General features: G+C 39.2%; 1 protein-coding gene across 1 annotated transcript in view; it reads left to right on the top strand.

The window, feature by feature from the left end:
- The window catches only part of fgfrl1b (fibroblast growth factor receptor like 1b), a 40,403-nt gene extending 19,081 nt beyond the window's left edge, over nucleotides 1–21,322 (top strand). Inside the window, exons 4-7 of the mRNA XM_082178230.1 lie at nucleotides 17,155–17,247; nucleotides 17,436–17,714; nucleotides 18,425–18,778; nucleotides 19,504–21,322. Coding sequence (XP_082034356.1) covers nucleotides 17,155–17,247; nucleotides 17,436–17,714; nucleotides 18,425–18,778; nucleotides 19,504–19,889 — 1,112 coding nt within the window. The 3' untranslated portion in view covers nucleotides 19,890–21,322. The remainder of the gene's footprint in view (nucleotides 1–17,154; nucleotides 17,248–17,435; nucleotides 17,715–18,424; nucleotides 18,779–19,503) is intronic.
- The last annotated feature ends 2,296 nt before the right edge of the window (nucleotides 21,323–23,618 follow it).

The following is a 23,618-nucleotide window of genomic DNA, read 5'->3' on the forward strand; positions in this document are numbered from 1 at the left end:
GTAGTCTTTTAAGGGGATAGTGCCCCAACTAGACAGATGGCATCTCAAAACAGCAAAACTATAGCATGAGTTTTTAACTGAAATCAAAAAAGAGCAGAGGATCTTTTAGATGCCCTCACAAAAAGCAAATGGGTGCACAGGAAGGCAGTCGGGCTCATATAGCTGCTCCTAAATCATATTTGACTTAACTGACGTGACTGGCTATGTACTTTAAAGCAAGTGTGGTTTCATGTACATAACATTAACTGGAAAAGCACAAGAGAGCATTGTACTGATTGAAATGTATGACTTGTTAGCATTTGTTGGAGCATATGGCACTGATGCCATTTTGCATTATCAAATCTAGAGAACAAAGGATGGCTTCATGTCATCCGTCACACAATACCTGCAGTTGTTTATGTAGGCCGTAATTTAATTCCATGTTCCAACTTTTACCCAGGTAGTTGAGACTTTTTTTTCCACTAGAACCTGACAGGCAAGGAAATGAATACACACCTTTTTGGATGGATGGATGAAAGGAGAAAGAAAATGAGGTGTAGAGAGTCATTTAGCTGTTGTGAGACCGGTTGGAGCAATGGGGGGTTTGTGCTGGACCGTTGCAGCTCGGAGCGTGTGGTTCTCCTGATGACTGCTGAGGGACTATGGGGCAGGCATTTCCAGCCAAACGTTCTGTACAGGGAGAGGAGACAGGAGACAGGCCTGCTGCCTTCTCTGCCATAAATCTGAACTGGTCCAGCAAAGTTGAGAGGCCTTGGAGACCCAGAAGCCCTCGGCTCTTCCTGTACAGCTTGCCACGTTTGGGGAGGCTACCGAGGCAACTAGTGTGCGGATGTAAAGGATGATTATTCTGCTGAGCGAGGCAGCTGCTTAATTGGCCGAGCCAGTGTTTTCAGGTTCCCTCCCCTTCATGTCTTTGCTCTGGGCCTCCTGTATGGGGAGTGATGGCGGCCTGCTGTTTTCCTGTTTCGTCCCCAAGAGCTCTGTGGAACTCAGAGTTATGGTGCATTGGACTGCTTCACTCCCTTTGGAATATAGTTGTAGAGTTGACTGAAGTCATTAACTGCAATGACCAACAGCCCCGACACAAAAGGCCCATTAGACCCTCCTGTTGCAGTGTTTGAGTGTTTAAAGCTGTGACTTTTGCTGGAGGGAATGGCGCTATTAATTAACTGAAGAATGGTTAAGAAGCGCCATTGTTTTTCAGTAAAGATTAGTGGGCCTTGCCTCAGAAGAGTTTAAGTTCATTACATAGTTCATTCAAAAATGACAATTTTTAAGTCACCCTCATTTTGTTTCAAACCTGTATGACTTTTTTTCCTCTGTGGAACACAAAATAAGATATTTTGAAGAATGTTTCCACAGCAGAAAGTCATACAAGTTTAGAACAACGTGAAGGTAAGAAGCATTCAAAATAAGCATTTATTAAACTAGTTGTCTTTCAAAAGAAGCATTTATTGAACTAGTTGTCTTTCAAGCAAAATACATTTTTGCTGTGTATTGAGCTCTTGTGTGCAGTTGTGAAGGACATGAAAGAATCAATTAATTGATTGCTGTGCATAGTTACTAAAGCATCATCACTACTCTCTTCAGAACATGATGTGCATGTAAATGTCAGTGTGAATGAAACTCTGATGAAAGTAGTAATAAAATTGTTTAAGAAAGGTTTAGCCAATTTTTCATAAATTTGAGAGCATAGCAAATTACAGAATTACCCCTGACAGGTGTTTTTTTTTTCAGAGATCCTCCTGTGAAGCAGCTACTTAATGTAGATTAATGTACTGTACACCAAAAACACAACAGGGAAACTCCAGCCAGGGTTGATTGTATCAGGACTGAGGAATTTGGTGACATTAAATGGCACCTGTTGTCATCAGAGCGGATCTAATCTGCACCAGGATTTGCACTCACGGCAAGCATGGGCAGAACCGTGCCCTCATATTTTAATGTCTGTGCAATCTATACCCCACATAATTCCTCATGAAAGTGTAATTTTAGCTTTTAGTTGATATTGTGCCCCTATCAAACCAGACAGCTGATGGCTTGGTGTAATCAGTTGGCAATAAACCTAAGCTGAGGTAACGGCTATAATTTAAGCTTTCGGTTTTTCCTGACCACAGTCACCGAGAAGTCTTTGTGTTTTTCACATGTGTAAATAGAAACACATTTTTTTCAAAATCATGTCTGCAATTGTACATGAGAACAGCAACTCAAGTTTTAAATATAGACAGAGATTAGCGCAGCTTTACAGCTTTAAGGCATTTTAATAGGATCGTTAACTTGCTTTCCAATGTTGCTCACATATTCAGTACTTTTTTGCAATCTGGCACGAGGAACTCTGGGAATGTGGGTTTGTAAGAATGGCATATTGAGTTTTAAAGGTCAGAGTAAAGGTGTTGTTTACCAGAGGGTGTCAGAAGCTGTTGAAGAAATGCTTCACCATCATCTCGCGCTGACCATTCCCACATTCACTGACGTGTCATGGAGTCAAATAAATCAGTCTCTGTGTCATAAAGTGCTGTACTTTAAAATGTCCCACAGCTCCTGGGCCTCTCCCTCTTTCCCCCGCGGTGGTCCCAGACCCTGCACCCCTGCTGTTTCTAAAGTGCAACACACACTGCCAGCATTGTTTTCTCCCAGCGCTGCTTTGCAGGAGTCCAGGGCGAGGGATCTGAGGCTTTTCTCCACAACCTAATAGTCTATATTGTGAGAGTTTAAATTAATGTTGGATATATGTCTCCGTGAGTGGATTTGAAGATCTCAAGTTTGCCTCCAACAGTAACAGAGTCTACACACAATTGCGCTGTTGTAGAGTCCTGGTTCCCTGGCATTGGATCCCTCTTGTCTGCATTTCTCACCTATATCGTATAGGAGGCCATACTGTGTACGGACGCAGTGGGGAGAGAGTGTGGCTTCTACTCAGACGGTGGTTTGGGCTGCCTGTTTTATTAGGGGACTGGTGGAGAGCTTCCAGCAGTGGCCTTTTGTTCTTTGTTTGCAGGCCACGGGTTACATGTGTTGCAGTTTAGCCAGCGTCCTCCTCACCTAAATGGATAATTGTATCAAAATTACACTCATAAGCCAACCCAAGACTGCGGAGGGACGTGGTAGGTGGGATAAGGGAGGGGCAGAAAGTTTGGGACAGCATGGATATGCCTTCCAGTCTTTGGGTCATGTTACCTTGACCAGGTTTGGCTTGAGTGGGAATTACAGCACTGACGTTCATTCATTCGAGATAATTTGCTCATAACCTTTCCCGCTGCTAAACTACACAAGCTCTTTTCCATTCCAATAGACATGCGTTTACTCGTTTGCCTTGGCTGGCCTGAGAGCAGAACAGCCTCACTGCTGCAGTATTTATGTTTAGTCTGATTTACACCTATTTTCCACGACAGCTCCTCTTTTGGGAAATGCTTCTTTCCTATTTGAACAGTCCAAGGGGGAAGAACCATGAACTGGGTCATTTTATAAAAAATATTCCAGTTAAATATTTGGATTATTTTAAATTGTAATAATTGGCAATATTTTTTATCAAATAAATGCAGCCTTGATGAGCATTAGAGATTTCAAATAAAATATTTTACATAGACACCAAACTTTTGAATAATGTATACAATTTTATTGTATACAGCTCAGAACTTTGGACTATAGCCTATACAGGTATAGGCGTGAACTGGTAATCTAAAAAAAAATTATGTAAGTAAAGGAATGATGGAATTTGATCAATGTTATAATATCAGAATTTTATTTTATTAACATTAAATCAGCAGAAACCATTTCCTCAGCCTACATCGTAAATTAAATCTGTTTTTCTGCCCTTCTGCTGAAGTTACAGACTGTTTTTTTCTCAGTTATGCTTCTCACTTCCCAGCCTGAACTCACTCTTATATGCCATTGCAAACTCTGTATGTCTCTCTCTGTTCAGCTTAATTTCATGTGAGTCCAGACTGGTTTCAATTCCATCAAGCATCCTTTCATCTTTCCCTTTTTCATGTCTTTTCTTCTGCTATTCACAAGCATGAATTCATTTGTGTCCATATGTGTTTGTGCTTTGAACTTGCCCAAGCTTATTTCCCTACAATGAAAGAAATGAAACAAACACGCTCTTGAGAGCTCAAGTTGTGAAGCTCCGTGTCACATTACAAGTAATCATAATTACGAATTACATCAGTATTAGAGTGACGCATGATCAAACAGGGGCTTTAAGAGCATTTTCCAGTGCTTGTGACGGTTCTTATGATGTGTTTGACATCAAACAAATAAATACTACTGTATTACAGTCTATTCTTTAGATACTAATAGTCATTCTACAAACGGGTGCCATTTGTGTTTTATATACATTTGTGTAGAAAAAATGGCTTCACCCTGTAACAGCATTTTTTTTATATACAAGATGGAGAAAAATACATGAATATAAAAGGTAGCGTTTAGTCAAAATCTCTCTTTATTTCCAACTTGGTTATCCGTCAACCCTGTTACATCATATTTTCACTTTTTTTAGGTAATTATAAAAATCTATACATAATATTTTTTTTAAAACACACCATCCTTTCAAGAAGTCATCCCTTAATTGATTGTTGAAAAGTGGAAATCAGCATTAAATTCCAACTTTTTAAGGAGCACCTTTTTGAAGTTATAATATTACTAGTGCAAAATGCCCGTGCAAAATCAGTTTTTGGGCCCTATCTTGCACCCAGCGCAAGTGACTTTGTACACCGATGCATGTATCATTCCTATTTTGCACCCGCGCAAAGCGGACTTTTCCCTCCACAGAAGCACGTCGGTTAACTAAGAAATACACTTGCGCTCCCGGGGGCGGTTCAGCGCAAAGAGGAGGCGTGTTCCGGCGCAAACGGTCCTTCTTGCTATTTTGCAGGTTTAGAAAACAATTGCGCCACTAACCAGGAAAAAATAGTTTAAAGTCAGTGGCGCGTTGCGCATGTTATTCATATGCTATTTTAAGGGCGCATGCTTGGCCATAATCAATGTAGCGTGTGCACAACGCGCACTTTGATTCTCTCATCTACACAGAAGCAGCAGTTTTCATTTTTGCAAATCATACATTATTACGATAGATAGATAGATAGATAGATAGATAGATAGATAGATAGATAGATAGATAGATAGATAGATAGATAGATAGATAGATAGATAGATAGATAGATAGATAGATAGATAGATAGATAGATAGATAGATAGATAGATAAACAATTTATTATAAAAGCATACATCTAGCTTACACATTTACCCAAATTAACCGAAGTTAATTTGGGTGGGTTTCTCCATTTCAATGTAACTTCTCTCTTTTACGGCCGTGACGAGAGCGTTGCTCTCCTTGGCTGTGAACCGCTGCTGGCGCGCGCCTGGCAAATCCGCCGTTACAATAGCAATCCGCTATGGAAAAAGCGCATCTGCTCTTAAAGGGAATGTGAGATGACGCTCTGATTGGTTTATTTCACGTTACGCCCAAACCACACCTATGAATAATGAAGCTACTTCAGACCAACCCATTTTAGATTTGCGCCTGGCGCAAGAGTCATTTATCCCGCCGGGAAAATAGCAACAGCGCCGAGACCCGCCCACAAAGTTACTTGCGCTTTGCGCTTTGACACTTGCGTTTCAGATCGTTAAAATAGGGCCCTTAGTGTGTGTTTTTAGTAATTGTTGGTTTGGTGCCCGTGAAAGAGACTGTGAACGCATTGAATTCAGGGAGCAGGCTAGGTTACTACAAATGATGGCTGTGAATAAACTATAATATTCAGAAGTAAACAGTGTAGCTGACTGAGTGTTTATGAATACCACAACCTTCTAAGTGCTAGTGCAAAATGCCCGTGCAAAATCAGTTTTTGAGTGTGTTTTTAGTAATTGTTGGTTTGGTGTGTTTGAGTGCTCATTGTTACAATTACACACATATTTGTGCATGGTAGAAAGCACACAGTGAACTCCGAGAAAACGCTATGCTTGAGGAAGCTTGTGAATAGGCTACTACAAATGATGCCCGTGAAAGAGACTGTGAACACATTGAATAGGATATGTTCAGTTGGTGAATAGCATAGGCTATCGTTTCACAGTAGCGATAACTTTAAGCGCACCAGAATGAAATATAATATTCAGAAGTAAACAGCATAGCTGACTTACAGATTCTGTTAACATCCACAAATGAATAAACACGTCGATTCAGGGAGCAGTGCAAAGTGCCCGTGCAAAATCAGTTTTTGTGAGCTGATCGCCGTCAAAAAAGTTCAGGAGATATTTCTTAGTGATGGCTGATTTCAACAGTTTCAATATGATAGCATTTTGAAAAAAAAGTGTCATGAATTTATTGCATTTTTTGGGGAAAATAATCCGTTTTTATAATAGATCTTTGAAAATCCAAATCTGGATTTGAATTTTATATGATATTATAACCTAAAGATACTATGTGAAAGTTTTAAACAGAAAATTGTGTTTTTCATCTGGCCACTTTCTTGGTAAAGAAAACACATTTTTACTCAAATTAATCAAAATGGATTTATCACATTCTGGAACCAGAAAATAGTGTTTTTCATCTTGCCACTTTCTTGGTAAAGAAAACACATTTTTACTCAAATTAATCAAAATGGATTTATCACATTCTGGAACCAAACTATAATATTCAGAAGGAACCAAACTATGTTTATTTTTAAACCACAACCTTCTTGGGGCTTCTTTGACCGATACAACCCTCTAATGTCAGAATGTTTATTTTTAAACCACAACCTCTGCAACATGACATCATGACTTTGCGTAAACATACACGCCACTTTCAAGTCAAGTGGCGTGTTATTTATACGCATTTTGAGCTATCCGCGTGTATGTCCACGCCGAAACGAACCGTCATCTTCCGCGTGTATGTCTACGCCGTTAAACGTCAGAGTGATTCCGCGTGTATGTGTACGCCGTTAAATGTCCGAGCGAAACTGAGAAAAATGTATATCTACATCTGGGGAGCAATATTTTTTTTCCTAGGATGGTAGGGGAACACTCATAAATGGTATTAACCCCAGTGACGGGTAGGTTTAGGGACGCGGTTGGGGTAGGTCATATATATTTATATATACAGTAATGTAACGTTAAGTCACCGGCGTTGATAAACACGCTGAAAATCAATTATGCGTGTTGATAACACGCCAAAAATGGAAATACGAATTGGCGTGTCATACATACGCCATTTCATGAGATCAGTCTGACCTTTAAAAAATGATATATTTAACAATATCTTTAGCATTTCTCATCCAAACAACGTCAAACTTGGCGCTGCACTTACTCGTGACCGTAGCGAGACACCTGTCAAGTTTGAAATCCATCGGACTAACGGTTCGAGAGATATGTGGTTAACAGACATACACACACACAGACAGACAGACGTTTCTGTAATTTATAGATAGATGTAAGGGCACATACACTATACTGGACAGAAGTTTGGAGTAATTAATAAAAAAAAAATATGTTTTTGTAACGACAGTCTGTAACTTAAGCAGCAGAAAGCCAGAAAAGATTGAATGTAAATATAATTCTATTTTGATATAATAATATTGATCGTATTTCATCATTCCTTTACTTGGATGAAACATTTGTAGATTAGCTGTTCATGGCTATAGTTCAGGGGCGGCAGTGGCTCAGTGGTTCATGTAGATTGTCTACAAACCGGAAGGTTGGTGGTTCAATCCCCGGTTCCACCTGACCAAGTGTCGAGGTGTCCTTGAGCAAGACACCTAACCCCAGCTGCTCCCGACGAGCTGGATCGCCTTGCATGGCTGACACCACCGTCGGTGAATGGGTGAATGTGAGGCAATATTGTAAAGCGCTTTGGTGGCCATTGGGTCTGTGAAAAGCGCTATATAAATGCAGTCCATTTACCATTTACCATATAGTGGAGTCTAAAGTTCTGAATCCACTGGAGAGGAGTTCCTGGAACCTGGATTACCACAAGGCGAAACGACAAAACTTTGAAACAGTTCCTCTAGACCGGGATGGGCCTATTGGGGGAGGATCACCGTCCTTTCATAGAGTTCATTGATTATGCCTTATGGGTGTGCAGATCCTCCCTCAACATGGGACGACGACACCATTAACTCCGACTCCCCAGGACTATCAACACCTCCAGCAGCTATCTCTCTGACTACTCAAGAAAGGACACATCACCCAGCCCTGAGTCAAGTCAAGTCAAGTCAAGTTTATTTGTATAGCGCTTTTCACAATACAGATTGTATCAAAGCAGCTTCACAGTATTAAATTAAAATAATACAACAAAGTTTGTTTCAAGAGGAATTTATTGATTGATAAAATTAAATTAAATATCCCCAAAATATCCCCAACTGAGCAAGCCAAAGGCAACAGTCCCAGTAAAGCAGAGAGATCCCCCACGATGGACCCAGAGACAAAGCCAATTCCCGCCATGGAACCAGAGCCCGAGGCTGCCGCGGACCACGAGCTTGAGCCCCCTCCATCCTCGGAGACAGACCCAGCCACAGCGTCCACCCCGGAGCCAGAGACATTCACCTGATCCGTCCCAAGGCTGGAGCCCATTGATGGGTCCAATGGAGGAGTTAGCGCCAGTAAGACAGTCCACCGTTGAGCCAGTAGAGGAGCGCTGGCTTATCAATTTTACCACTGGGCCAGCTCCCATTCAGGTCCTCACCCCTGAGCACGTCCATTCCCAGTCCACTACACTCTGCATCATGGATGACCCAGTGCCACCGAATGTCCTGCCCACCCCAATGTCACCATCCTCACCACAGGCCTGTCTAATTTCCTGTAATTACCTGCCCCGCTGGTGCCTCGCAGTTCCTCTGCTCTTCCCGCTCCGTTGACTCATTCCAGCTCGTCAGCATCGCCTCGGACCCCCTCACCACCAACGCAACGCTGTGAGTTGGATCCCCTGTCTTCACCCCCTGCCTCCAGTCCCATTGCTCCACCTCGGCCTGTCAGACCTTCAGCTCTGCCTCGGCTCTACGCTTCCTCAGCTCCACCATGGTCAGCCATCACTAAGTGCTCCACCGGGCTCCCTAGTCCCTGTGGCTCCACCATTACCCAGGTCTCTCAATACCCAGGTTTCACTGCGGACTGAGGCCCGGAAGTCTGCCCCCGCGGAAGAGGCCAAACCTAATAATCCACCCTTTTGGCTCCACAGGGCTCCTCCTTCCTTCCAGTTCCACCTCAGTCCTCACTCCCCCCCGGTGTCACCCCCTTCTTTCTCACCCCATCGTCGCCTCATCCACTCAAGCCAGAGGCATCGTCTGGGACTTTCTGACCCATGATATCGCACTGGACCCTTCAATTCCGCAGGGGTCTCCAAGGTTGACAGCACCATTTCCATTGGTCAGCCCAAAGGTTCCACCCAAGAGGTCCATCAGGGCTCCACCTTGGCTCCTCCCTCCCTCATGTCTGCTCCACATCTTCCTTGTCCTTCTCCAATATTATAAAAAAATGTAGACCCCACTTTTTTTTAATTATAGCATCCAGTAAATGCACTAAATATTTTGACTCCGGTATTTCCCTGATGCATCTCATGCCCACCCTGTTTTTTCTTCGATGTGCAATTCAAACCAGAACCTAATCACATCATGGCTTTGGTTTCATGGCATTCAACTGAGCCTTCGAGCTGCAGGGGTAGCAAAGGTTTTAATTAAACTAAAGGGATGCAAATTACCCACCTTCATCAGAGAGCCACATTAAAGGGCCTTTCATCCACCTCATTAGAGGGGCCAGAGGCTGGGCCGGGCCCTCTGCAGGATGCTCCGGGCCCACTCCACTCACAACAGAAGAAAAGAACACAGGCACATTAGGTTTGGCCAATTTCCTCCCGAGTCGCCATATGACTGTTGCAGCAAACCACTTATGGCTCTATAAAAGATACAAGGAGACTTCTAATTACCCTTTCTCCTCTGCTTCTCTCTGTCTTTGCCTGCTGTGAATGTACCAGCAGTCTCTAATTTGCCTCCAGTCAGCACTTATAGAGATATGCCATGCCAAATATACAGATGGAAATGAGGTGTATTTGTAAAGCTAACAAATCATATTGTTTAAAAGCATGAAAGCTTATCTACATTACCCATCTGATTTCATTTTTTTGTTTTGATTTTATTGGCAGGAATAAGCACTTGCTTTTATAACAGCTGTCTGTTCCTTTGTGTTTCCCTCTCATCTCTCTCCAGTATTTTTTAATACATTTGAATACATGAAAACACATAACCGCGCTTCTTTCAAGGAAGATTAGAACTCTGTAATGTTTTCATCAAGAACAAAATTATTGGAAGAACTCAAAAGGGCTGGAAAGCACTCCAAAGTGTTATTGTACTTTAAAAAAAAAAAAAATTGAAAAAAATAGTACTATTTCATACCTAGTATTATAATCTGACTATGGTAAACGGCATTGGCAGTGTTTTCTTTTGATTTACTGGAACAGACATGGTTTCAGTTAGTGATAGGCTATTACCTTAAAAACACAGCATCATTCTCAGTCAAACGACTCAGTGAGTTTCTACACCATCTTCAATCTTCATTACGACCTTAATAGAAAAAAGGTAACAAGACCGTTTTTTCCTTTGATGTTTATTTTATTTAGATGTCGCCCTTGTCGGTCAAAATCACTAGAAATGTTTCACCCTGCTTTCTATTCAATGTTTGTTTTGCTTAGATTTTTTTTTTTTTTCAAGCATGTGGAGCTCTATATGACAGATCTAAAGGATTGTATGTTTGCGCACAGGTATGAATGAAGAATTAACCTTTTTGAAGGCTTTGCTTTCAACTTCATCCCAGTTGGAAAAAATAATATGTGAGCCTTATTAACACTGATTCCTCATGAAGATCATTTGAAAGCTGAGCTGTGGGGCAGCCTTTGGACCTTGACCAAGCCCACCTTCTTTGGGCACCACCTCTCTATATGTATCTCTATAGGACTGCAGAGGAAAGGGACCTGCCTGTCCTTCAGAGCTTCAGAGCTCCTTTACCAATTTTTTCCTGCCTCACCAGTGCAAAAACATCACTGAGAGTAAGTCAACTGTGAATTCACTCCATTAGAAACATGCATAGTAATACTCACAATGCCATACAGCTCTAGAATGCTGTGTCAGGAAGACATCTGTCTTTTTGGACACCTGTTTGGAGAACTCGCCCTTCACAATCCAGAGAACTAGGGTCTAGAGTTGGGCTCTCAGTAAGACCACTTGAGCCCACATAAAGCTCCTCTTATTCCACTCTGCTGGTGCTGAATAGAGCGCCAATGGTTTACTTTTGCTCCTACACCCCAGGGCCAAAGGTAACAATGGACTGAAGGCTGGTGAAAACACTTCTGCTAGCTTTGGCTTGAATGTCTGTGTTGAACATGCAAGGCCTGTGCTTGGCATAGAGGGGTTAGCAGGGACAAAGGTGCAGTGCGCTCTCCACAGCAGCTACACACACAGCCTCGGGACAGCATGAACAAAAGAAAAACAGAGAGCTTGAAGGCTTTCCTAGCTGAAGAGACACCAACCTTTCGTCGTCATGTTCAGTAATGTGAAAATACACTACCATTCAAAAGTTTGGGGCCAGTAAGGATTTTTAAAAGAAATACTTCTATTCATTAATAAAATAATTTGAAGCAATAATGAATTTTTAAAACTTTTATTTATTAATAATTTCATGCATTGAGCATTGATAAATTGATCTAAAGTCACAGCAAAGACTTTTACATTGTTAAAATTATTTGTATTAATGCTGTTATTTAGAACTTTCTATTCATCAAAGAATACTGAAAAATGAATCACAGTTTCCAACTCTTTATCAACTGTTTTCAACATTGATAATGAAAAGAAATGTTTCTTAAACAGCAAATCAGCATATTAGAATGACTTCTGAAGAATCATGTAACACTGACTAGAGTAATGATGCTGAAAATTCAGCTTTGTCATCACTGGAATAAATGACATATTAAAATAGAAAACAGTTAGTTTAAATTGTTACAATATTTCACAATATTACTGTTTTGCTATATTTTTTATAAAAAATAAATGCAGCCTTGATGAGCATAAGAGACTTTTTTCAAAAACATTAAGAATTACTGACCCCAAACTTTAAAGCGTGCATATACACTAACAGTCAAAGGTTTTATTATTATTATTATTATTATTACATACGTTTGTAAAGAAATTAAAAACATATATAGAAGTTATTAAATAAATCTTTTTTGTTTTTTTTGTTTTTTTTGTTTTTTTTACCATTTATTGCTTATTTTACAATACTTAGTCCACCAAACAATATATATGGTATCCAAACTGGTACCAGAATCATAGTGAGACTGTATGCTGTAGGCTTTGAATTATGTGTCATGGAGAGGGGAAAGTAACATCATAATATTTGGTTTCATTTTTTCTTCTTAAGTGAAGTACTAGCTGTACCAACCACTGATGACGCTGACTGAATAGAACTATGGAAAGTATTCAGAAGGCATTTTATTAAGTAGTTTCATCACCTTCCCATGTGAGAACCATTTGTTGCCACAGTGTTGATTCGTGGCTTGTTTATTTGGGATTGCCCAGAATAAGTAATGTGTACTTAAAGATGTTGTGCTCGGCTCTTGTACACACTTGTGTGTGTGTGTGTGTGTGTGTGTGTGTGTGTGTGTGTGTGTGTGTGTGTGTGTGTGTGTGTGTGTGTGTGTGTGTGTGTGTGTGTGTGTGTGTGTGTGTGTGTGTGTGTGTGTGTGTGTGTGTGTGTGTTGACGATCAGTTTGCTGTGTGTGTGTGTGTGTGTGTGTGTGTGTGTGTGTGTGTGTGTGTGTGTGTGTGTGTGTGTGTGTGTGTGTGTGTGTGTGTGTGTGTGTGTGTGTGTGTGTGTGTGTGTTGACGATCAGTTTGCTGTGGATTCAGGGGAGTAAGAGGGTTCTCTGTGCATTCCTGTGAACCAAGCCAGAGAAATTCATCCCAAACAAAGCAGCACTCTCAGCTCTGTCTGCACAGTTTAGGTTAAAGCCAGTTAATTGGTTTCCTGTCCAGGGTTAAGTCAACACAGTGTTGTGTCTTAAACAGTGTGGAAACCAGAGAGAAGAAACAATATAGCAGTGTTTGCTCACCCCCTGCCCACGAACCCCTCAAAAATAATAAGTTGGTTCGACCTGGTTATCGTTCCCATGGAGTTCTTAAATGCCAACGGTTCTGAAACAAAACACACAATCCTTTACACATCTCACAGTCCACTGATTTCCAAGCAAAATCATTGTTTTTGTTTTTGTGTTTTTTTGCTCAGAGGGGTTCTGTTGGCTCTCAAAGCACTACAAATAAATCTCACCAAGTGTTGGCCTTTGCATTGACCCGCTCATTCAACATGATTTACATTACACCAATTGCAGACATTAATAGTGGGTATGAAGATGAAAGAGCTCATATTGCTAGAGCAACATCTGACTGCTGATTTATGGACCAATATCTAAACTATCCCTTAAAGTATGCCTGAGAACTTGAGGATTTTTTAGATCCATCGTGTTAGACTCTGGTTCTTAAACAAGATTTTAGTACTTTAACTTAGGCTATGCTTTAAAAAAAAAATTATAGTTTCATTCTGAATTTAATCCACGGATACTGAAACAAGCTGACATTTAACCCTCTGGGGTCTGAGGTGTTTCTGGGCCCTGGAGGTGTTCTGACATGCGCTGACATTTGTTCTTATTTCTGTTACTTGTGACATTTTCATGGCTAAAGTCTGATTACACTGTATTCAGCACAAACTCTGCTACAATAACATATCAGCAGCATGTATGTAAAAGTTTGTAGTTTTGAGATAATGACATTTATGCGTGGTTTGTGAAAAAAACAAAAACAATTGTCACTGAAATAAGGGCATGAAACCTATACTGATTATTTCTTCACACGACTTTTGAAAATTGTATCACGTAGCCTAGAATATTTTCTCCAAAACTATGTGAAAATCATCCTGACAACTCATTCAGATAAAACCAATATATCGATTTTAAATTTGTAAGACATGTTTTGTGTAAGAAAGCTTTATGCGAGGAGGCGTGAACACATCATTAATATTGATGGCTTTCACACCTGAGAAAGACAAAGACCCTCCCCTAACCGCCCTATTAAGTGCTATCAGGCCCTGTCATTCTGAGCAACCTTGCACAAAGAATGAGGAGATTTTAAAAATAATGGCCTTTTGATTGTTTGGATTTATTTACAACACAACATAATCCAAAGATACACAACAAATGACAAAAAAAGCACATTATTTAACACACTGATCTAAAGACACAGACTTTAACAGTCACACACCTTTGTGCCATTCCTGAAACATAGTACATACCTGTCATTTCCAAGGTGTTTGATTTTTCACTTTACCATGTTCATGTACAGAGACTCATGTGAATGTTGAAGTCAGCAGGACTCCTCAGTGGGGCATCTGGTCCCTGTAAAAACAACAACAACAACAACAACAAAAAAACAGCTGTGAACATGCTGATATCAAGAGAAACTATAGGGCTGCACGATTTTGGGAATACATTTGAGATTTTTCTGGTTAAAATTGCTTTTTAAAAATCACAACACACACACACACACACACACACACACACACACACACACACACACACATATATATATATATTTATAATGAACACCAGGTTTGTTGTGCCTTGTAGGCATAGACTGCTGTGCTGCATAAAATAATAATAACAATAACCTATAGCAGGCGGCCTATACATCGTTAAAAAGGAACACTTCAGTAAAATATATTGATTATCAAATGTCACTTCAAATGTTTCCATTCATTATGACGTTATGAAATGAGATTGGAGTAAAAACATGAAGCCTAATGTTTGGTGCGTTTTGCTTTTCAAACGCATTTACTGAAGCGATCGAGCCGCTCGATCTTTACCATATACATATCTACGTTTGAGCAGATATCAACAAACACAGTATTTAACAGAGTTAACACGGGTCTAAACATTATAATATTCAGCATATATCTAGCAACAGTTCAACTGCAATGTGAAGTTTATGCAACAATAACATTAACTAATATAATTCAGAATACATTTCTTACCTTACATCTTTCTTGTCTTCAAATCGCGTTCTTCTTCTTCTGAGGTAAATCCAATGTAAGCTGACTAAGCTCACAGCGTGTCTTCCAAACTCGACGAAAAGCAGAGACTGATGAAGTTTGGTGCTTTGTTTTTGAGGTAATGAGCGCGTTCGCGTTCCTTAACATGGAGATTTGCATGTCAATCTCTCACGCGTGGGCGTGGTCACATTAAAAGTAATGAGCAAGGGTTTGAGAAACTGGACATCTTGTTGGTTTTATACAAATTACTTAAACAGAGAATATTTGTTTTCATTTTGAATCTGATCATTTAAAAGTACACACTTAAATGTTTATAAAGATATATGGCTCATAAATGTGTGACAAGTATTCGCTGAGTTTTGTTTCAGTTTATAGACGTGCTCAAGAAAAAAAAAGTTCACCGAGACGGAGAGGCAGAAAGCACACCCTGTTTATTTTCTTTATTTTACAAAAGCACAATGTTTTGTTTTGATTGTAAGTGGGCACATACAAAAGTAGACATCTCACAGATTCTTTTTTCATATTTCTTTTTTCTGTATGACCATAAATGACGGAGTAATTTAAGTTTATTGTGCTACTATGTGAAGAAAATCCAGCAAAACGCGCCGGCGCGTTTGCCGACCCCAGAGGGTTAAATTGCTCTTCGAGTAGCAGAGATTTGCTTGAAATCATTTCTAAGTAAATCCTATTTTATAAGAAAGTGTTTTATTAAAAATGTCAAAGCATATGTCACTTGAAAACAAATTATGCTAAACCTTTCCTCAGAAATACAAAATTCTGTAATGTAACTCTATGACACAGGCTAATAGGTCCTTAACTCAAACACTTGCAATCATATCATTCTCTATAGGGCACAGATGATTGGTTTCTGCTGTATCAGTAGCCAATGAGCTTGCGTGCTCAACCTTCAAATACTCGGTCAGCATTTGCCTTAGCAGTGCAGCACTCTTTCAGAAACCCTCCTACTTCCCTAGCTCCACCTGTATAGATCTGCTACATGTAATTCATGTACGCTATATTGTACAGCAACAGCATGTCGTACTTGTTGTGCAGCAGCAGCAACGTAGTAGATCTATTCCACCAAGACCAAATATAACAACATTGTCATAACAGAGTTGTCATGACAGAACTACACTCTTAGACATTTTGTTTACTTCTAACTGGACCAAAGGTTTTTTTAGTGTGAAGTCAGTTCACATGGATGTTCTAGCAAAATCTTATTAACTCTACAACAGTATGACAACCAGAAAGTGTCCAAATATTTGTCTTAATTTTGAACAATGAGGCTGTTTTATCATTTTTAACCTAAAAATTATTTTTGTTTTCTCTGAAAATTGTTTGTGCTTATTAAATATAAAGATATAATATTTTATAATAATTGCCATATTTTTTGTATTTTGTTATCCAATGCAAGATATTTATGCATTTTTGTTTAGATGTGACTTGTGCGTGTGACTATTTGTCTTATTTTTGAATAATATATCTATTTAATAATACATAATTTGAAACTTTACTTATTTTTTGTGAGAATTTTTTTTCTTGTTTTTTTCCCCTCTCTAATTGCCAATTTGTTCAGTATTTGGCATCTAATGCAGATACTTTTTTTACGTGTGGCTTAAGTGTCCAAATGCTTTAAGGACCACTGGGTATTTTAATGTTATAATAAGGTTTTACAGAAATGCACAATGATTCATACTGAGAAATCTGTCACGGTTGGCTGTATGAAGCGCACGACTAACGACATTAATAACAAAAACAGTCTTTAATAAAATAAACAAGGAATACTCAGGAGATCATAGGAGAACTAACAAACTCTGCCATGTTAACATAGACGATACCAGACAAATAAACACAGGAAATTCATGAATTAAATACACAGGGATAAATAACGTAATTAGGGAGAACAGAAACAGGTGTGTAGAAATTAATTAACAGCCAGGGACACTAACTAGGGAACTAAGGCAAATGGGAACACAGAAGCTAAAAAAAAAACAGAGCATAGCCTACAGTACATTTGAATCTGCATGTGTAGAATAAGTGAAGCATGGATGAAACAGTTAAGATTTCTCATGCTTCATCACTTTGGACTGTGTCTTTCAGATGATGCAGCTGTGACACATAACCAGCCTCCGCCAGACGAGGCAGAACCTAACGCAGATCTCACCCTGCAGGACCCCACCGGAGAGCCATGGGGTGAGCAACTGATACACACCCTCGTCACCTTTCACTCAGTGTTACTCAACAGCATGGGCCTTGTTTGTGCCAGCATCCTGAAAGAGCTTAAGAGAGATCATTTCATCACTGATGTGTGACTATCTAACAGAATATGTTTTGTCATCCAGCCATAACCTCATGCTGTAAATGTTTTATTTCCTCCGCAGTTAAGCCATGCTTCAGTCAGCCCACAAAGATGCGCAGGCGTGTGCTAGAGCAGCCTGTTGGCAGCTCGGTGCGTCTCAAGTGTCTGGCCAGTGGCAATCCAACACCGGTCATTACATGGTGGAAAGACCAGAGCCAGATGCCCAGCCCTCAGCAGAGTAAACGGCCACAGTGGACGCTGACTCTGAAGAACCTGCAGCCTCAGGACAGTGCCAAATACACCTGCCACGTCTCCAATGCAGCTGGACACATCAATGCCACCTACAAAGTGGATGTAATTGGTGAGTTTGGTAGCCAAAGTGGACTGTTAGCAGCAATGTTATCTATTTGTTAGTAATATATACAGTAATTATTTAATTTCATAATATTTCATGAACTTTTTTTATTATTAAATAAAAATATATCTTATTTTATAATAATTGCAACTTTGTTTTTGTTATCCAGTGCAAAGGTATTAATGGATTTTTGTTACATGTGACTTATTTAACTAAATATTTGTGTCTTAAATTTGAATATTATAGCTATATTGATTTTTGTGAAATCTTTTAAAAACAAATCTTTTAAATAATTATACATATAATATTTATATATATATATTACTAATTTCAAAATACATAAAATATATTTAATAATAAATAATGAGTTGTGATATCTAAACTGAATCTTAGCATAGCGTGGAATATATTTGTTAAAATATATATATATATATATATATATATATATTTTTCATTATAAAATATGTATTCATATTTTTTTTGCCAGTTTTATTGATATGGATAGTTCAGAGTTGACTGAAAATTATTGGTAGAACAGGTACTTATGTTATGCATTAGCACCACAGCTCAATTATAACTAACTGCTATCCCATAGTTCCGAACACTGTTTCTGTTTACCATTACACTATACTCAATTGCAAATGTGCAAAGTGATCTAATGGTAGTTTAGACTGAATTTTCAAGTTACTTTAAGTTTTTATCGGTTTTCTCTACAGAGCGCACCAACTCCAAACCCATTCTGACTGGTACCCATCCTGTCAACACAACTGTGGAGTTTGGTGGAACAGCCTCGTTCCAATGTAAAGTCCACAGTGACGTGAAGCCTGTAATCCAGTGGCTGAAGCGCGTGGATCAAGGCACAGAGGGTCGCTATAACTCCACACTGGAGGTTGGAGGCCAGCACTTTGTGGTGCTGCCCACAGGAGACGTGTGGTCCAGACCGGATGGTTCGTACCTCAACAAGCTGGCCATCGTCAAGGCACTCGACGAGGATGCTGGAATGTATATCTGTCTAGGGGCTAATACCATGGGCTACAGCTTCCGCAGTGCCTACCTCACCGTTCTCTCAGGTCAGTTCCTGTAATTCTCCCATCCAAACTAAGTGGCTTTACAGCATTAATATTGCAGTGAATAAGTTAGGGTTGTACAGTATTGGAAAAAAAACTGACTGCAATATTTTGGCTTTCTGTGATATATATTGCTATATGAAAAAAAAAATACAGAAAGCTTCACCAAATAATTTGAATTGCTCTATACTATTTGGACAGAATGAATAGTTCTAGAGAGCAGAGAAATTACTTTTTACTCTAAATAATTTTTTAAGTGCGAAATCCTTTTAGGGCTGAATGATTTAGGAAAAACTTGAAAAATGTAGGTGTTCATATTCATACTTGGGTTTACTCTTTACAAGAACCAACTTAAAAAATCTCTTTCCACTTGAATTTTCATAGGTCACATTCACACTGATTTTTACCGGTTCAATATGACTATAGAAGAGTGGATATCAACCTTTTAAACTTCAATGCCCCTCCATTGTCCACTACAATATTTGCTTTACTTTAATTCAAAAGTTTTATTCAAAATTAAATGAGTAAATGCTACAGTAAATGAACCAAGCCTTTATGTGGCTTTGGAACACTGTATCATGAACTACACATGTGTAAATGACATGCTTCACTCTGAAACCAAAAGCATGTATATTTACTTAATTAAATCACACTAAGCCATATTGTGATATCAGTTTTATTTCAATATGTTGTGCAGCCCTAGAATAAATGCCAGTGTTTATTTACAGATCCCAAGGTGGAAAAAGATGTGATTCCACGCCATATCAGCCCCGGTCTTCCCTGGCCGCTTATCATTGGGATCCCAGCTGCTGCCCTGCTCATCGTAGGCACCATCGTGCTCTGGTTGTGCCACAGCCGCAGCCGCAGACGCCAGAGCGCTTTGCCTCCCCGACCGACGACCTATCGAGACCATCACATTCCTGACAAGGAGCCCAGCCTGCAAAGCTCCATCAACCCTGACCTGCCCAACCAGAGACTTATGGCAATGGGGCCCCCAGCTCTCAGCAGTCCACCAAAGATTTATACCAAGGTCTACACAGATATGCACACCCACACACACTCCCATGCACACATGGAGGGAAAAGTACACCAGCATTTCCATTACCAGTGTTAACAGGTTACCATCAGGTGACCAATGCTGCTGCCTCTGTTCTCATGAGCTAAGGGCCACCACTTGAGGACCACAACCGTACTGTAGGACTGCGCGAGGATGACCCGAACACAAGCGTGGAGGAGTTCTGATGGAGCCCGTTTACCTTGAAATGTCTCAGGTCAAGGAAAATGACTCGCACTCAGTAGAGCTGCAGTGGACCTCAATTTTCCTTTAGGTTCTTTGGAGTTCAAAATCCTATAACAGTGAATCAAAGCAACCCGAGCAAGTGCTAACAGTCCAAGAAAAATACTTGGACCTTTTTGCTATTCCAAAGCCAAGCATTACACAGGAAGTAGAGTGGAGATGTTTTATTTTTGGAGAAACTGTGATGTGTGTTAAGAATACTGGTGGCCCTGTTTACAATGTGTTCTGAACATTAATGTCAGTAATTTAGCTCAAATGTGGTGTTTTCTTTTTTTTGTTGTTATTTGTTTGTTTTTGTTTTGCAACATTATATTGTGAAGAAATTATGCAAGGAAATGGCAGGGACACTAGATGGATGACTAAACGGAAAGGGGGCAAGGCCTTCTATTGTATTACCATTAAAAAGGTACTTTGTATATGTATTCAGCTCAACTTTCTGATAATTACAGTATTATGTAACGTACCCTCTCTATGTCAATGCAATCTCACTGTTTGCTAGTTACAATCGAGGAAACTATTTTATTTCCAACACATTGTATACCATTGCAATTTATAGATGAGCAGTTAACATGGCGTTATGATAGGCTAATATATTTTCAGATTCAAACAAAAGCTATTCAGTTCTGCAGGTCTTTAGAAACCCCTTGTGAGCCAATATACAAATCTCTTAATCTATAAATGTGAGAATATGTTTATCTGAGATAGGCTACTGCATGCTGCGTGTTTCACTTTGGTGCTCATGTAAGTGTATTTTAATATTTTTTTAATAAATAAATAATTTTCTACAGTTTGACCCTCAAAAGCTTGCGTATTTTCGGTGGGAATTGAAAATTGGATGCCACCGCAGTGGCTGTTGACTCTCGGCGCCCTCCCTAACACGGCCTCAGACCACTGTTAGTTCAACGGGCTGAGGAATGCAATGAGAAAATCAAGTTATTCTTTTCGACACCAGGAAAGTAGGGAAATATTCCCAGAAGGATTTGATGGGTATTAATATTCGGATAGGGTTACAAAGAGGGGGCTACAGTTCTTAAGGCTGTTTCCTCAGTGCTCCCTGTGGATGATAGGCACGAAAAACTCTCCACTAACACCAAATGCACCAGAGGTGAGCGCTGACTGAGCAATTGACATTTGAACGTTTACTAGAAAAAAGAAAAAGATGTAGACTGTTTAAATGTACTGAAAAAGTTGCATGGATGGAGAAACTGTCAGTACCTGCCAAACCAATTGCACGGTTAATATAGACAAGAAAGGTTAAGGTGCCATCTAGAGGCCATAATTGCTATTACCACTCAATGTGCAATGCCCATTTCAAAACACCATGAAATCAAAATGATTAAAAAAATGAAAACATTTGCAGTATTTGTTATAAATTAATTATTCAGGCACATCATTATTTGTTAAAATTCGTGTGCCCTTGTAACCTTTAATCAAAATAACTTCTCCTTTTGCAGTCTCTTCTCTGATGATGTCAACCTGTCACTCGCATGAGATCAGAGCAATAGCAAACCACAACCAAAAAGACATAGAGACGTGTGTGTGTGTGTGTGTGTGTGTGTGTGTGTGTGTGTGTGTGTGTGTGTGTGTGTGTGTGTGTGTGTGTGTGTGTGTGTGTGTGTGTGTGTGTGTGTGTGTGTGTGTGTGTGTGTGTGGAGAGAGGCAGATAGATCAATATCTTGCATCTTTTCAAGCTTTTGATCTTGAAAACATGCAACAGGAACAGCTTATGTTATTTGTGGCTATGTGAATATGTACACCCACAGCACATATAAAGATGCTTTCAGCTGCAGATCTCTATCTTATTGGTGTATTTGATTTGGCATTTAAAGACAGACTATCAGTGCTCTGACAGATTTGAATTGCGTCTAAACATGTACACCTATGGTTTTTATGGTCATCGCATTTCAGACAGGATTACAGAAAAAGATTACAAGAACCACAGTAACAAGAACAATAAACAAACAAAAAATCCAGAGACATAGGAATGAGTTTAGAGCTTTTCATTTATTTAGAGCTGCAAAAGAGCAAACAAATGAGTGATCTCAAATGGAGCGCCTGTACATCTAAAAATAAAATACATTTCGTGCTTTCGGGTAATGGGTGATCATACAGAACATCCTTTTTGTGGTTTTGATCAGTCCTTTGTCAAAGTGACCATTGAAAACATGCCTTGTTGAGCAAGCATGTTGAACAGTGACATGTTGGTGTGATACGAAAAATGTATTCATATTATTAGATTTGCATAAATGTGTTTTTTTTTGTTTGTTTTTTTGTCTGATACAAATAGTCACATGATGCTATGAAACATTTCATCTAAATTGGAGTGGAAAAGGGAGGGGCTTCAAGTTTTATCTTACATTTGGACACCAACGCAACGCATCTTAAAAATGAGACCCTTCTATGTTCTTCTACTTTTGAGCTTTTTTTGTAAGTATCATTTTTGAATGTTTTAGACTAGAGCCTAAATAAACAGTGTTTAGGCCTACTTATGTAATGAGGTTATAAAGATTTACTGGTTATCAAGATACATTTTGTGAGAGGGAAAAATGTGCATGAGAAATTACTTTGCTGAAAAGAAAATTTGTTTCTTTTCAGGCTCCCAGACCAAAGGCAATAATTGCAGCGAAAGTAAGGAACTTTTTAACTCTAAAATATTTATTAAAATATTTATAGTATCTATCTGTGTGTCTGTCTATCTTGACAAACATGTGTTTTGTTGTAGCTTGCGAGACAAGTAGGGAAGGTCAAAAAGGTATTTTTCATCTATCTTGATGATGTGTAAGAATATTACAGTAATTTCGCTGTGGATGTAATAAGGTTATTTTTGATTGTGTGAAACTAGCTGATTTTTAAAAATAATCTCTCAGGTTATAATATAGACATATTGATTCCTGTCATCGTAATCCTCTGTGAAGCCTTACTGCTTTCTGTTGCTGTAAATGTCTACTTCATTTGCATGACGAGATATCGAGAGCCGTGCCAGAACTTTTACAGTAGGAAACTTTTATTTCATTACCACTACATAATAAATGTCATTAGTCATTTCATTACATAACATTGGAGCACTATCATATGCAGTTTTGTCGTCTTCTTTTTATTCAGCAAGTTATATTGCTTTCGGGTGTAGTCGTGGCCCAGAAAATCAGCCTGAGCAATCAGATGACCAGGTACAATTTTAACAGATGCAAAGATTTGTATCATAATATATACTTAAATGTATATAATATATACTTGATGTGATTGATGAATGTGAAATATACAAGGAATAAATTTAAAGTATATCATATGCAGCCATATACCACTGGGTTTGATTTCTTTATGCATTAGCCTAAAGCCTCACACTGCTGAACAGATTTTATGTTTACTTGTAGGTTCAAGATGACATACAATACTCTGCAATAAGTCATTTCAGTGAGAACATGGAGTGTGAGGGACAATCAGAAGAGAGCCCCATTGAGTGTGTGTACTCTGATGTGAAACAATCTGGAACAGAGACCTCATCATAAACATATGCCAAAATTGCTGATATATTCTGCTTATTTTTCT

Source organism: Leuciscus leuciscus (genome assembly GCF_965113295.1).
Source record: "Leuciscus leuciscus genome assembly, chromosome: 8".
Lineage (NCBI taxonomy): Eukaryota > Metazoa > Chordata > Actinopteri > Cypriniformes > Leuciscidae > Leuciscus > Leuciscus leuciscus.